The 13853-nt window shown below is 39.0% G+C and overlaps 1 protein-coding gene across 4 annotated transcripts in view; it reads left to right on the forward strand.

Moving 5' to 3' along the window:
* Positions 1–2031: 2031 nt before the first annotated feature.
* STXBP5 (syntaxin binding protein 5) overlaps positions 2032–13853 on the forward strand; it is a gene marked incomplete at both ends in the record, with an annotated part of 167040 nt that continues 155218 nt past the window's right edge. For all 4 annotated transcript variants that reach the window (XM_080700550.1, XM_080700551.1, XM_080700552.1 and 1 more), the window contains 2 exons: positions 2032–2193; positions 3413–3510. In XM_080700550.1, coding sequence (XP_080556676.1) covers positions 2032–2193; positions 3413–3510 — 260 coding nt within the window. The remainder of the gene's footprint in view (positions 2194–3412; positions 3511–13853) is intronic.

Here is a 13853-nt window from a genome sequence, read left to right on the forward strand (position 1 = left end):
GGCCTCTCAAGCACTACATTTCCCCTGAACCCCCTGTAGGTTTGCCTAGGGTGATGAAGGCAGGGAACCCCTGCCAGTACTGATAAGGGCAAGTCCCAGACCTAGCGGGAGGAGGCCAATCATCTGGAGAGGGCGGCTGCCACGGATTTCGGCTCGGAACTGACAACCCTTTGTAGCTCTTCGGTGGCTTTTGCCGATCACAGCGGGGGCGGGGAGTCACTAGCCCGGCGACTGTCCCCTCAATCTCCAGCACCCGAATTAGAATCGGTCTTTTAGTGCTTTCTTCTCTCCTGTTTCCCAGACTCTTCCCATCCCAGCTGCCTTTCCTGGCTGCGAGCGTTCCCCGGGAGGACTCCTTTCTCCGCGGGTGCAAACTGGAGACAGACACCTGTCTCTTGGCCTCGGAGGAGGCTGAGGGCCCTGCAGCAGCGGGAAGGGCTGAGCAGAACTCCCTTTCACTCTGCTTTTCCCTCTGAAAGGCGGAGACGCTCCGGGGATTACCGAGTGTCGGTCTAATCAGCTTTATAGGGCGGATTGAAGGTTCTGAAAAACAGTGGCAGCGCTGCGTTCCCTGCCGCCCGCAACTCCCACCCCGCTGACCTGCCATTGAAATCGATGGCCGCGGAAGGCCGGGCCGCAGCCCTTCCCCGTTGGCAGCCCTTTCCTCCTACCTGCCCCGCCAGACTCGTTCCACCAATTGCACCAGCGGCGGGAAGAGGCTGGGCGTCCCTGTCTGGCTTCTTTCCTAGCACCTAAGTCTATCATCCTCCTGCCATGGGCATCCTCATGGTCTGGAAGCTCCTCTTTTCTTCTCTTTTTTCTTTCTTTCCTTTTCTTGTTTGTGCTACTGCGGATTGAACCCGTGGGCATTCTACCTTCCTACCTACGCCCCCAGCCCGTTTGTTTTTTTTTAAGAAACAGTCTCTAGATTGCTGAGCGCCTCACTCTTGCTGAGGCTGGCTTCTAACCTAGGATCCTCCTAACAACCGAGATTACAGGCCTGCACCACCACGCCCGGCGGGAATGCTTTCTTTCTTTCTTTCTTTCTTTCTTTCTTTCTTTCTTTCTTTCTTTCTTTCTTTTTTTCTTTCTTTTTTTTCTTTTTTTAAAGCCCTGATCTGAATCTCAAAGCACCGTGAATAAGGTAACAACCCTCACTGTGCAGACAGCAGCTCGGAGCGGGTACCTCCTAAAAGAGTGAAAGCGTCAACCCGCTTTCAGGACGGAGTCTGAAGTCGGGTTTCCTGCCGCTCCTTTGGCTGTCAACACTTTTACCATGCCAGCTGCAGGAGACGCGCTCGCAGACTAGAAGCCCGACCCGGGCGGGAGCGGCTCCTCCGGCGTCTGGGGTGGGAGCCAAGGACGATCCCAGCCCAGCGCCTCCGCGGCGGGGGCGTGGCCAGACAGGGGGCGGAGCCAGGGGCGGGGTCGGAGAGGGGCGGGGCCTGGCGCGCCGCGCATGCGCACGGCATAGCCCGCTCCGCCGAGGCCCAGCTGCTGCCACCACCGCCGCGGCGGGCGCTGTAACCGCGGCTGCCGCCGCCGCCGCCGCTGGCCGGGCGTTGGTGCGGAGTGCCCAGGTTCCCGGCAGACGGCGAGGGGAGCGGCGCCCGCGGGAGGCTGCGCCGGGGCGAGCACCCTGCGTGCGATGCCCGCCGGGCGGCGGCGCTGAGGCGCGGAGGCCGGGCGGCGGCGCCAAGGGACTGCGGGGCCGGGCGGGCGCGGCGGGGCCGCGGGCCATGGACGCGGCGGGGGCGCGGGCGAGCCGGGGCGGCGGCGGGGCGCAGAGCCCGCCCGCGGCCAGGTGAGGCGGCCGGCGCTGCCGCTGCTGCCTCCGCGGCCCGGAGGCAGAGGGTCGCCCGCGCAGCGTTTCCTGTGCGGATTATCTCCGGCTGCCCGCGGCCGCCTCCTTCCTCCCGCTCCCAGCTCCTCCCGGCCTCGGCGGACCGCCCGCGCCTGGGTCCGGCGCCCCGAGTCGGGGACCCCCGGTGCCTCCCGTGCCGGCGCGGGGGAGCCCGGCCGAGCAGGACCATGAGGAAATTCAACATCCGGAAGGTGCTGGACGGCCTGACGGCCGGCTCGTCCTCCGCCTCGCAGCAGCAGCAGCAACAGCAGCAGCAGCAGCACCAGCCGGGGAGCCGGGAGCCCGAGATCCAGGAAACGCTCCAGTCCGAGCACTTCCAGCTCTGCAAGGTGAACGGAGCGCGCGGCCCCGGCGCCCGCGGCGAGGAACTGGGGTGGTCCTGGGGGGCAACTCGGGCTTCGCCCAGGGGCGCCGGTAATGAGCTCAGCTCCGGGGCAGGGTGCGCTCCTCCCCTAGCCGACGTTTCCTCGGTGGGTGATTTTGGAGATGGAGACCCTACTTTTTAGTTGATCCACCCCCGCCCCTTCCCTTTAAACCTGCAACAATCATTTCAAGGCACCTCGGCCGTATTAATCTGATCTGTAATCATATCCTGACTCTGCTAGCGCTCATCCGGAGGCTTTGTATACTCCGGCATTTTAATACGATTCGCCAACTTTCGAAATTTGCTGTGGAAACAGTGTCTGATGAATTATTGTTTATCCGAAAGCCCAACCTGTTCAGCCAGATCTTTGCTCATCACTTGTCCCTTAAAACGTGGTGCGAGTGGTTTACAGGATGAAATCGTAGGTTCTTCTATCGTTGTGTTTGGTTAAAAAGTTGGTACCGAGATTTTGCCTGTTAATGGCATGATAATTGCCGTAGCGTTCTGCAATTCAGAAAGAATGATGCAGCGAATTAATTCACCAGCTGCTCAATGAGAAATACAAACTAGTCTTGTTATTAATACCTGCCTTCCTCATAAATAGCCATGTGTTCCTCCTATGTCACAGTTTCTTAACACTGTGTACATAGCACTTATATCCGTAGTACCCTAAAATGATAACGAACTTAATAGTAAATTGCAAAAACGTTTGTTGTACCCATTTCTATTCTGTTACTATCGCAAATGTTGGGATACAGGTTTGGTGAGTGCTACGCCAAATCCTTGACTCAAAATAATTATTTGGCAGCTTTTTCTTAGAAGTACTTGCATTTAGCCTTCCAATAAAGAAAGTGATCATTCTTGAAATAAAGTGTGGATCACATTTAAAAATGAATTTAGTAACTCGGTGTCAGAAATAATTGTAGACTAGTAGAAAATTTTCTTCTGTGGAATGCTTGTATTATGGAAAAATAGAAATTAAAGTATAATGCAGGGATAGATTTCTGTTTGTTCCAGGTTCTGTGTTAATAACTTTGCTAAGTAGATGTATAAGCAATACCTACATGTATATGTGTTTTGCGTGTGGCATACTTAGTTCTAATTTCTAATGCCTGTATTGACTTTTCTATTTTTAAATTTCATTTGCTGCCTTGGGTGCTGTGATGTCATTTGCCCATCCCTAGACTGTTCGCCATGGATTTCCCTATCAACCCTCAGCCCTGGCCTTTGATCCTGTACAGAAGATCCTGGCAGTGGGAACTCAGACCGGTGCTTTAAGGCTGTATCCTTTCTTTAATTTTGTTTTTTAACTTTTTGTTTTCACAAGTCCTTCTGTGTTGCTGATTAGTCTCAAAATTAAAAAAAAAATCCCGCTTAATTCCAAAGGAATGTGGTGTAATCGGTATATATTTTTGAGAAATCCTGTGGTGTTGGCTTTTCTCTGTATTGTATGTGTGTTCAGGCTGTAGGTGGCTGTGATGGTTCTCAGCCCTCAGTGTACAGCGCCTAGACATGTATTGAAATACAGGCCTGAAGTTATATTATTGGCACTACTTTCTTTGCAAGGAGCTAGAAGTTTCTACAGGAAAATATATCTGCTTATGTTAGTGGTCTATTGATACAATAAGGATGAGATTGAAGGACAGTACTATGATTCATATTTATTTTTGGTTTAAAATATTGTGCCTGATGGATGTTGAACTTTTAATTTCTATCTGTATTCTAATGAATTAAAGGTTGGATTATAATTTGAATTTGGTTGTTTACTACATGTTCATCTAGAAAAATCACTTTTAGAATACAAATGTAGCAAGTCAGTTTTCTACAAATAGTTATGAAGGGTTAATACTTCTCTTATGTTTTAGAACATTTTCTTATACATAAGGATACATGTACCCTCTTGATATAGTTTTTCCTTTTATAGTCTACATGTGTGAATGAGATATTAGGTTAGCAGTACCAATTGGTATAGAAAATTATTTTTCCTGGTTATGTGACTGTAGTAGTTTTGTCATAAGCAAGTTTTTAAATACTTAAGATTTTTGTAGTCTGGAAATGGAGATTTTCTTGCTTCCTCTCTTACTATTTAACTTGAAATAAAATTTGTATTTGCTTTTATTATTACATTTAGCCATGGTTAAACTAAATATTTACATTTATCCATGGTTAAAGTAAATATTTTTATTTTTAAACTTAGGATTTTAAAAATAAAATGTTTTGTTCATCCATATATCTGTAGGATGTCTGCTTCCTATATATTACTGAGGTACTTGGTTGGTAATAATGTTAAATGGTAGTTCCCCCCCCCAAAAAAAAAAAAATAAAGGGAAAGGGAGGAGCTTTAGCTGCTCACAGGTTGGATTTATCAGCATTTGAGTTAAACATGTCAAAGAGGTACTATGTGGTATCAGGGCATGCCAAAAGTTTCATTCTTAATTTAGTATATGCTATGTTCAAAATGCCAATTAAAAGTTTTCAGATGGGCTTTGAACTGTGTTATTAAGTAAAGTCTATCATGTTTGGTAAACACTAGTGGTGCAGTCACATATATATTTAAATGGTAAAATCTGAACAGGTTACATCTGTATTCATTTCTGGGATAGTATGTGTAAACTTTCTTGCCTACATATCTAAGTAGTTGGGGCTAGAATATTTTTTGGCTTCAGTTGTTTAGACATTTTTATTTGTGAACCCAATTATTAAGACTTTCTAGTTTATGGTTTCTGTTATAGTTGTGGATATGAGAATAGTTAATTTTGTCAGTGTTCAGCAAAACTCTATAGTATCAAAACGAAGGCATTGTTTTAGAAGGACATTTTGGATTGATAGCAGATTTTATTTTCACCCACAAAAGAATTTCATCAATTGACTAAGAAAAAAATGAAAAATGAAGTTGACTTTAAATAAGTTACTTTTTGAGTATTTTGCTTTCCTTTTAAATGAGTTTAGTTTTTACTATTTTTCTCAATGTGATCTTAATAATTTCATAGTATATAACTTTAACAGCCAATCTGGCCATTTTATAATTTAATTATGAGTAAATTACTCCATCTGGTTTTATAAAACCACACATTTGTCCTGGCCAATCCTTTTAACACTAATTTATTTGAATAATTAGTAAGTGGACACGTAATCTATAGTTAAAATGTTATGCCTAGTGTTAATTGCCAAGCAGGATCAGGTGTCCAAAACTATCAATTAGTATATATGACTTTTTCTATACGTTTTTAATAGTTAAATATTATATGAGTGAAAATGAACCTGCAGTTACAGGTTACAATTATACTCTAATTTTTCTTTTTAAATAATGAAGTCTTGGAAACTATTTACCAAGTTTCTTTTCTTTTTTATATTTGTATGAACATTCCAGAATGATAAATTGTCTTGCCTACCAGTGATACCATGTGGTCATTCCTTATGTTGTAATTAAGTAGCTGATGAGCTTATGAATAGAAAATGATGAAGACTTTATTTTTATCTCATTTTCCACATAATATGGTTTAAGATATATGTTAGATTTTTTTTGTTATTAATTGAAATAGATACCTAAATTTATGATTAATTTGGAAACCCCATATTGGTTTAACCTATTTGTTTGTTTTCTGGAATTAGGCATTGAACTCAGGAGCATTCTGCTTCTGAGCTAATTTCTAGCCCTTTCTAAAAATTTTACTTTGAGACATTGATGAGGCTGACCTGAAACCTTTGATCTTCCTGCCTCAGCCTCCTGAATGACTGAGGTTAACAGTTAACATGCGTATTTATTATAAATGTGCTTTTATTGATCTTAGTTTTGTATTTTTCCTTGCTGCAACTGGTTTGTTTTTATATTTAATCGGTTATGTATTTGTGGTAAAAGTGTCGAAAGAGGAGGAATGAAGTTCTAACTAAAATCTTCCTTGACTTCACAATAAAAATTAGGAGACGTTTTTAGAAGTAGGACTGGGGTATTAGAATTCCAAGTGCCTATTTAATTTGACTGATAGGATATCTTTCTAAAGGTTAACAGAACAAGAGTAAGTTTATCTACCTACCTTAACTTCAAAACGTATGAAAAAATTATATCTAATAATCTAATGTTTATAGATAAGGATTAATGAAAAATTGAGTCCTAGATTATACTTAACCAATAACAAGGCAGAACAGCTCTGATCTATTTACCACATTAATGTAGCAAATGACTTATGATATCATTATGATAACTTATGATATCATTATAAATATGCTTAGTGCTCAACCTTAAGGCTTCTGGATAGATTATGAGATGAATTTAGAATATACTTATTGACAAGAAACAGGAAAGCATAATTTTACATACCAAGTCATATAATAGTGATGTTTTTTAACTTTTTAATTCTTTTTGCTGTGTAAAGTTCAGGCAATTTGGTTTTTATGAGTAATCTAGGAATTAGAACTATTGGGATAAAGTAATTAACATTTTTCATATAGGAAAAAAGGGTCATAACTGAAGAATGAAGGAATTTCTGATAATGCAGCTTAAATTTTGTCAAAACAAGGCATTTTATATATTAAAATTTTAGTACCTAAATAGAAAAATGGATTTCAGATTGACAAATTTATAAAAAATTTTGGGATTTTTAAAAACCATTATTAAACTATTATCAAAGACCTCATTTATTGTCTTTTTGCCTTATGGAAAATACTATATAATAGGCTTGGCCATCTTTTAAATTGCAATGTAATGTTGCTGGATACAGGTTTACAAAGTGAATATTATACTTTGGAGTTCATTTAACAAGCACTTACTGTCAAACAATATTAAGTTATGTATTGTGGCCTGGATTCTAGTTCTTACCTCTTTACTAAGGAAGTATGAATCCTTGAATTACTGTTTGTTTTTACTACAAAAATGAAGATGCTATTGGATGATTTATTAAAAAACAACTCTTAATTCAAGTATCCATATCTGATATATGTACACATATACACACATATTTGTATATATATATTTCTCAGGGAGTAATACAAAAGAAATGAAAATATGATCCTTACTCTGAAGAGATTTCCAGTCTTAGCCATATTATTTAAACTAAACATAATTTAGAGAACTATTTAGGGGTATAATGACATTACACAAACCTAGATTACAGAAAGAGATTCGATGAACTTTTCTGAACGTTGCTAGGTAAAGATTCAGAATGGCAGGTATTTTAGTCTGCATTTTTACTGCAGCAATCCAAACACCTGACATACAGAACTTCGGGGAAAGAAAGATTTATTTGATTACAGTTCTGGAAGTTATAGAGGTTTCAGAATTGAGTCTATGGTCAGCAGGATCTCAGTGCCTGGGGAGAGAGGCCAGAGGAGGCAGAGAGAGAGAGAAAGAAAAACCCTGCCGTGGCCTAGGCCAGGGAAAGACACTGAATTTACCTCCTTCAGCTGTTCCACCCCCAACATGGCCACATTGCCTAACACATGAGGGGACGGGGAACATTTTAAATTCAAGTCATAACAGCAGAGAATAAGTTGTAGAATTATTATAGGCAAGGAAACAGTATGGAAAAAGAAGTTATCATGGTAGTTTGAAGGAATAAAAAACTGGGTGGAATAGTGATTGTAAATGACGGGGTTGAAGGCCTTGAATGTTAACTTGAGGTACTTTGGTGTTACTCAGGAGTCATGGTTATGTAAGGAGATGCTTGACAGGAGGAAAGGTTTTATTTTATATGATGAACAGCAGTGGTACCGTAGATAAAAAGAAGAGATAAAGTAAAATGTCATAGCTAAGTATTAAGTATGTTAATAGTAAAGCGAACCTAAAGCAGGTGTAGTAGAATGGGAAGTGGAGGACTTGACCCCTCTGAAATCTTAGGGAATTACTAAGGATGGTACAGTTTTGCACATAAAGCATTGAAGCAGTTATAAAACAAATGGAAAACTTGGCAGAGAAGTGGCAGAGAAATGTCGAGTTTGAAATTATGTCATCTTTTACTTTTATTGAAGTGCCATTTTGAGAAGGCAGCCTGGACTTCTTATTTTAGCATGGGAATTTGATACACTTTTACATTTGATTTCAGATTTACTAAATTCTGTCATTATTTATAGTTAAAACTATTATTAGGCTGGGCGTGGTGGCTTACACTTGTAATCCCATTACTTGGGAGGCTGAGACTGGAGTATCTCAGGTTCTCAGTGAGGCTTTCTGCAACTTAGTGAGACTTTGTTTCCAAAAAAAGAAAAAAGAAAAACAAACAAATAAAGACCCAACCAACAATTTAAGAATTAAGGCTGGAGGTGTAGCTTGGAGGTAGAATGCCCTCTGTGTTCCATCCTCCCCCCACCCTCCACACACACAGTTAGTTATTAGTTACTTGGGCCTGGCAGTTGATTCCTTGTCACTCTCAGTAGTGGTAGCATTTTGTGCAGTTTAATTCTGAGAGTGTGTCCAGTACATTATAGGATACTTAACATTCTTGGCTCCCACCTACTAGATGTCACAGTTGCTGCTCCTGTCAGAGTGGCAACCCAAAGGCTTCCACACAGCCCCTGGGGCCTGGTTGAGAGTCAGTGCACTTAGCCTAAGTTCCTCATTAGTTAAAAAGGAGTAAGTAACCCCTGCCTATCTCATGACATTATTGTCAGAATTAAATGTAATAAAATGTGTTTGCATTGCTTTTAAGACTATACAAGGACATTTTGGCGAATGTTCAGTATGTGATTATATGCGTTTTTCTGTAGTTTTATTTTTCAGGTATTTTAATTCATATATTTTACCATATAATGAGAGGCAAGTAGGTTCCAAGCATTGTGTAAGAAGGCTTCCATTTAATTTGTTTTTGTAGCTTATACAGTCTTTGAAGAAAAAGTCTTGAAAGTATCATTTTTTCTTTATGAGTTTGTCTTTAAATGGTCATGGTATTCTCTATTGCATGTTTGCAAAATTGCTGTTTAGATGTAATATAATAAAATAATATAAGTTTCCTATACATGACTTTTTCTACTTATAAGAGCATTAGATTGTTTTGATTTGTTGCTTTTTAATTTTATTTTACACAACACAGTTATACTACTAAAAAAGGAGGTAGGAGTAATTTTTGTTTGGATAGTTAAAAGTGAAATAAGTAGTCTAACTAGAATGTAGCCTGATTTTTATCCACTCTTTTTCCCTTTCCTCCTTTTTGTTCATTAAAGAGTTTTAGTCATTTGGAATTCTAAATGTAGAGAAGAAAGAAGAATATTGAGATGCTTTTACTTCTTAACTCTTCTCTGTTAAAGAGGTCTTTGCATACAAGAGAGAATGAGTATTGAATTAGTTATGAGTTGTGATTCTCATCATGAACTATTGTGGCAGGAGAAACAGGCACATTTTCTTCACAATCAGAAATGGGATTGCCTGAGAGCAGTTTATTTTTGCATTGCATCCTTCTCTCCCTGTTTCTCTCCCTCCCTCCCTTCCTCTCTTTCTCTCATTTTTTTCCTTTTTTTTTTTTGTGTGTGTGGAGGGATTCAAAATGTGATAGTGTATGGAATTAAAACGGTATATGAATGATGCTTTGTAAGCCATTTTGCCCTAAGATTGTTTTTTATTTCTGTTTGGTAATCTGTTTTTTTTACTTAGTATAATTTGTTTGAAAATTATAATTTGACTTTGAAGGAGAAAAGTAGAGAGATTTGGAAGCATTACCCCATTATTAGATTTGTATTCTAATCATTGGACTAATTTTGTATAAGTGGACTAAAATCTCTGCTTCATTTCTCTTCACTGTAAAGTGAGGAAATCTAAGTGAATGAATTCCAAGAGTCCTTCCACCTCTAGAAGCTTAGGATTTCTACTCTGTGGAGAATTTGGGAGTTCTTTGGACTCCTGTCTAGAGTGATGTTCTGATTGTTCTGAGTGTGTGTAAAAGAGGAGGAAGAATTGGGCTTCATCTCACTGCGACTCCTTTTGCTCTGTATCCGTTGGCTGCATTCATAATTGGTCAGCAGATGCATAGGGAAAGCCTTTGTTTACAACAGGGACCAGGAGCCTGTGAATAAATAAGCATAGATAAACAAGCACAAAAGGTCTTTCCTTGAAACAGCAGTTCACATTGAATACTAAGTTGGCAGGTTGTAGCATTTTCTTTGTGTAACAGATAAGGTTTCTTGACATAAGAAAGGCATTGTTTGATACTATCAACAAAACTTGCCTTCCTTTCCTATTAGTGATTAAGATATTTATACTTATTTTATTTTTTGTGGCACTGGGTATTGAATCTAGAGGCATTCTATCTCTGAACTCCACTCCCAGCCTTAGTTTATTTTTATTTGGAAACAGGGTCTCACTAGGTTGATGAGAACCTCACTATTTGCTGAGACTGTCTTTGAACCTGTGATTCTCCTGTCTCAGCCTTCCAAGTACTGAAATTACAAACACCACCACATCTGGCTGAGATGTAAATTTAAATGAATTTACTTAAAAATGATAGTTTCTAATCTCTTGGTTTTATCAATTTTTATATAAGAAATTTAATATAGAAACTGTCTTCCTTGAATTGCTGGTGTGTAATTTGAGTGCTAAATTTGGTAATTATATAGTAACTTGAAAAAGTAATAGTTAAGAGTAAACATATAAGTAATTGGACTTATAGTCCAAATAAAAGGTAAACTTTAGTTGTTGTTATTAACCATTGATTTGACTCCAAATTTATGTGTTGTAATAGGCACATTATTTAAGGAAATTTATAATCAGAGTATTGATATTGATTTGCTTTGCAATGTTTGAGAATTTTCTAAATTTGTCATATCAGCATCATCAGAAAGTATACATAGTATCTTGGGATTGTAGATTAAGAAAATTGTTTTTTGATTTGATGTAAACAGATATCCCCCTATTTAGAAATATAATAGAATGATATAAAGAGGGAATATCACTATATGCTATTTTTAAACTTGAATACCTTTTAGTAGGTATTAAACATAATATAATTTACCAAATGTTTTGGACAGCAAAACAAAGTGATTGATGACTTGATTTTTTTTATGAAACAAACTAAGAATTCATAAAATTGTCACCATAAAAGTCTTCCAGAAGGTACTTGAAACATCTTTCCTTTATGTAACATAAATTATCCTAAAGAGAAGAAATGACATCTTCTGAGTTGTTTAGACTTCTTCCTATATTTTCATGCTTCTATATACTGTAATCATTTTGTACTTAATTTGAAGCAGCTTCTTATTTTTATTTATAGCAATAAAAATAAAATCATTAGTGATCTTTCTTAACCTGCTGACTGCTATGTTTTTAAAAATTGTTCGAAAATACTAAGAATTGCTGGGTTTGTTGGTATATACCTGCAGTCTAGTCCTTGGGAGACTGAGACAGAATAATTGCAGGTTCTTGGTAAGCCTCAGCAACTTAGCAAGGTCCCCTACAATTTAAACAATTTCAAAGTAAAAAAAAAAAAAAAATAGGGGTGGAGGTATAGCTCAGTGGTAGGATGCTCCTGGATTCAATCCCTAACCTTCTACAATATATATATATATGTTTGTGTGTGTGTGTGTGTGTGTGTGTGTGTGTGTGTGTGTGTGTATGTGTGTATGTGTATGTGTATATGTATATAGCAGTCATCTTTCAGATTTAGCAATCCCAGTTGATTTAATATCTTATTATTATAATTTTGGTACTAGGGATTGAACCCAGGGGCATCCTACCTCTGAGGTATCCCTCCAACCCTGTTTATTTTATTTTTCTCCTTTGGTGGTACTGGGGTTCCTGGAAGCCCTTCTACCTCCGGGCTACACTCCCAGACCTATTTTATATTTTTATTTGGAAACAGGGTCTCAAACCAGCGAGGCCGGCTTTGAACCAGTGCAATTCTCCTGCCTCCACCTCCCCAGCGCAGGGATTACAAGTGTGCGCCACCATGCCCAGCTCCCTGTTTATTTTTTATTTTGAAACAGTCTCACTAAGTTACTAAGGCTGGCCTTAAACCTGTGATCTTCCTATTCAGCCTCCCAGGTACTGGGATTACAGGCATATGCCACCATGCCTGGTTTACAGACTATTCTAAAAATAGATCTCTTGGAAATTCTAGCTACAGTGTTAGGTAATACTTTCTTTTAATATTGTTAAGAATGTTACGTACACATATTAGAAGATGCAGTTCAGCCTAAAATCCACAGGTCATTAAATTCAACCAGTCTCCTCTGCTTTCTCAAGTTTAGAAATTAGACAGTAGTCAGTGTATGTATTTTAAAATCACGATGGGAACATAAGGATTTCTAATTGATCAATTTAATGTAGTCTCTGGTAAGGACTATATAGAAGATGGATATGTGTTTGTGAAAGCTAACAATATCTAAACCTTTAGTTTGGGAGTCAGCAAACATTTTCTAGAAAGGGCTAAATAGTACATTATTTTAGCCCCTATGGTCTTGGTGACATCTACTCAGCTTTGCCCAGATAGCACAAAAGCAGCTATTGACAGCATGGAAAGGAATGAGTGCAGGTGTGTTTCAATAAAACCTTCTTTACCAAATCAGGCCGTGGGCTGGGTTTGGTGCATAGCCAGAGTTTGCTAGTCTCTGTTTTGGTTTATCAGCTCTGCCTTGTTTTAAGGTATATGCAGAAAGGACTGTTCAGAAAGGAGTTATTACTGATGTTTATATTTAAGTTTTACAAATTATACTTGTTATTCCAATTTAAATCGAACCTTTTAGTTATAAATTGAAAGGCAGTTTTAAATATTATCGGGAATTCTCAAAAATACAGATTAACTCTATATTCCTATAATAAAGGTGCTTAATAGGCATTCTTTGAGAATAGTTCATTGATGGGTTCTTTAACTGAAATATTCAGCTTGTAAAGAGACCTTTACTTCCTGCTTTAAATTATATTTGTATTTGTATCTTTTTCTTAATACTTTAATTAATATGTAGATATGTTTATATACAGATAGATACCTTCAAAGATAAATGGAGCCAAGCATAGTGGCACAGGCCTTAACCCCAGTACCTGTGAGGCTAGGGAAAGGATTGCAGGTTTCAGGCAGCCGCAGCAATTTAGCAAGGCCTTCAGCACCTTAGTGAGATCCTGTTTCAAGCTAAAATTTAAAATAGGGATGGAGGTGTAGCTCAGAGGTAAATGTCCCTGGGTTTAATCCTTAGTAACACACACACACACACACACACACACACACACACACACACACACACAAACACGAGAGTAGAAACATTTTGCTAAGATATTGTGACTTCTTATGGATATACAAACTCAGGTGCTTGGTTACATTCTTTAGAATTAGATGTTGTTTACTCCTTTTTGGAAAGAATGTATGTGGCACATGAATTAAAAATTGAAGTTTTATCTGCTTTTTGAAAAACTTATAGTTGCCCTCTATCATTCTTCAGTAGCAGTGTGTAATATTATATAAATATAATTATGTTCAGTATATAATTTTTACTTCTGTTTCTCCAGCTGATATTAATCTCTGTGTATGTGAGAGAGAGAAATACAATGGCAACGTACTGAGCATATTTACTGTTGCTATGTTTTTAACATGAACATTGGTCCACAGTAACTTAGATTCCTTTAAAATAGGAGAGAATATAAAGATTTTTAAATTAAATGCTGCCAATTTTTGTTTTATATAGTATAACTAAGGTTTGCTCAATACATGATGC

Source organism: Muscardinus avellanarius, assembly GCF_963383645.1.
Source record: "Muscardinus avellanarius genome assembly, chromosome: 8".
NCBI classification, from domain to species: Eukaryota; Metazoa; Chordata; class Mammalia; order Rodentia; family Gliridae; genus Muscardinus; species Muscardinus avellanarius.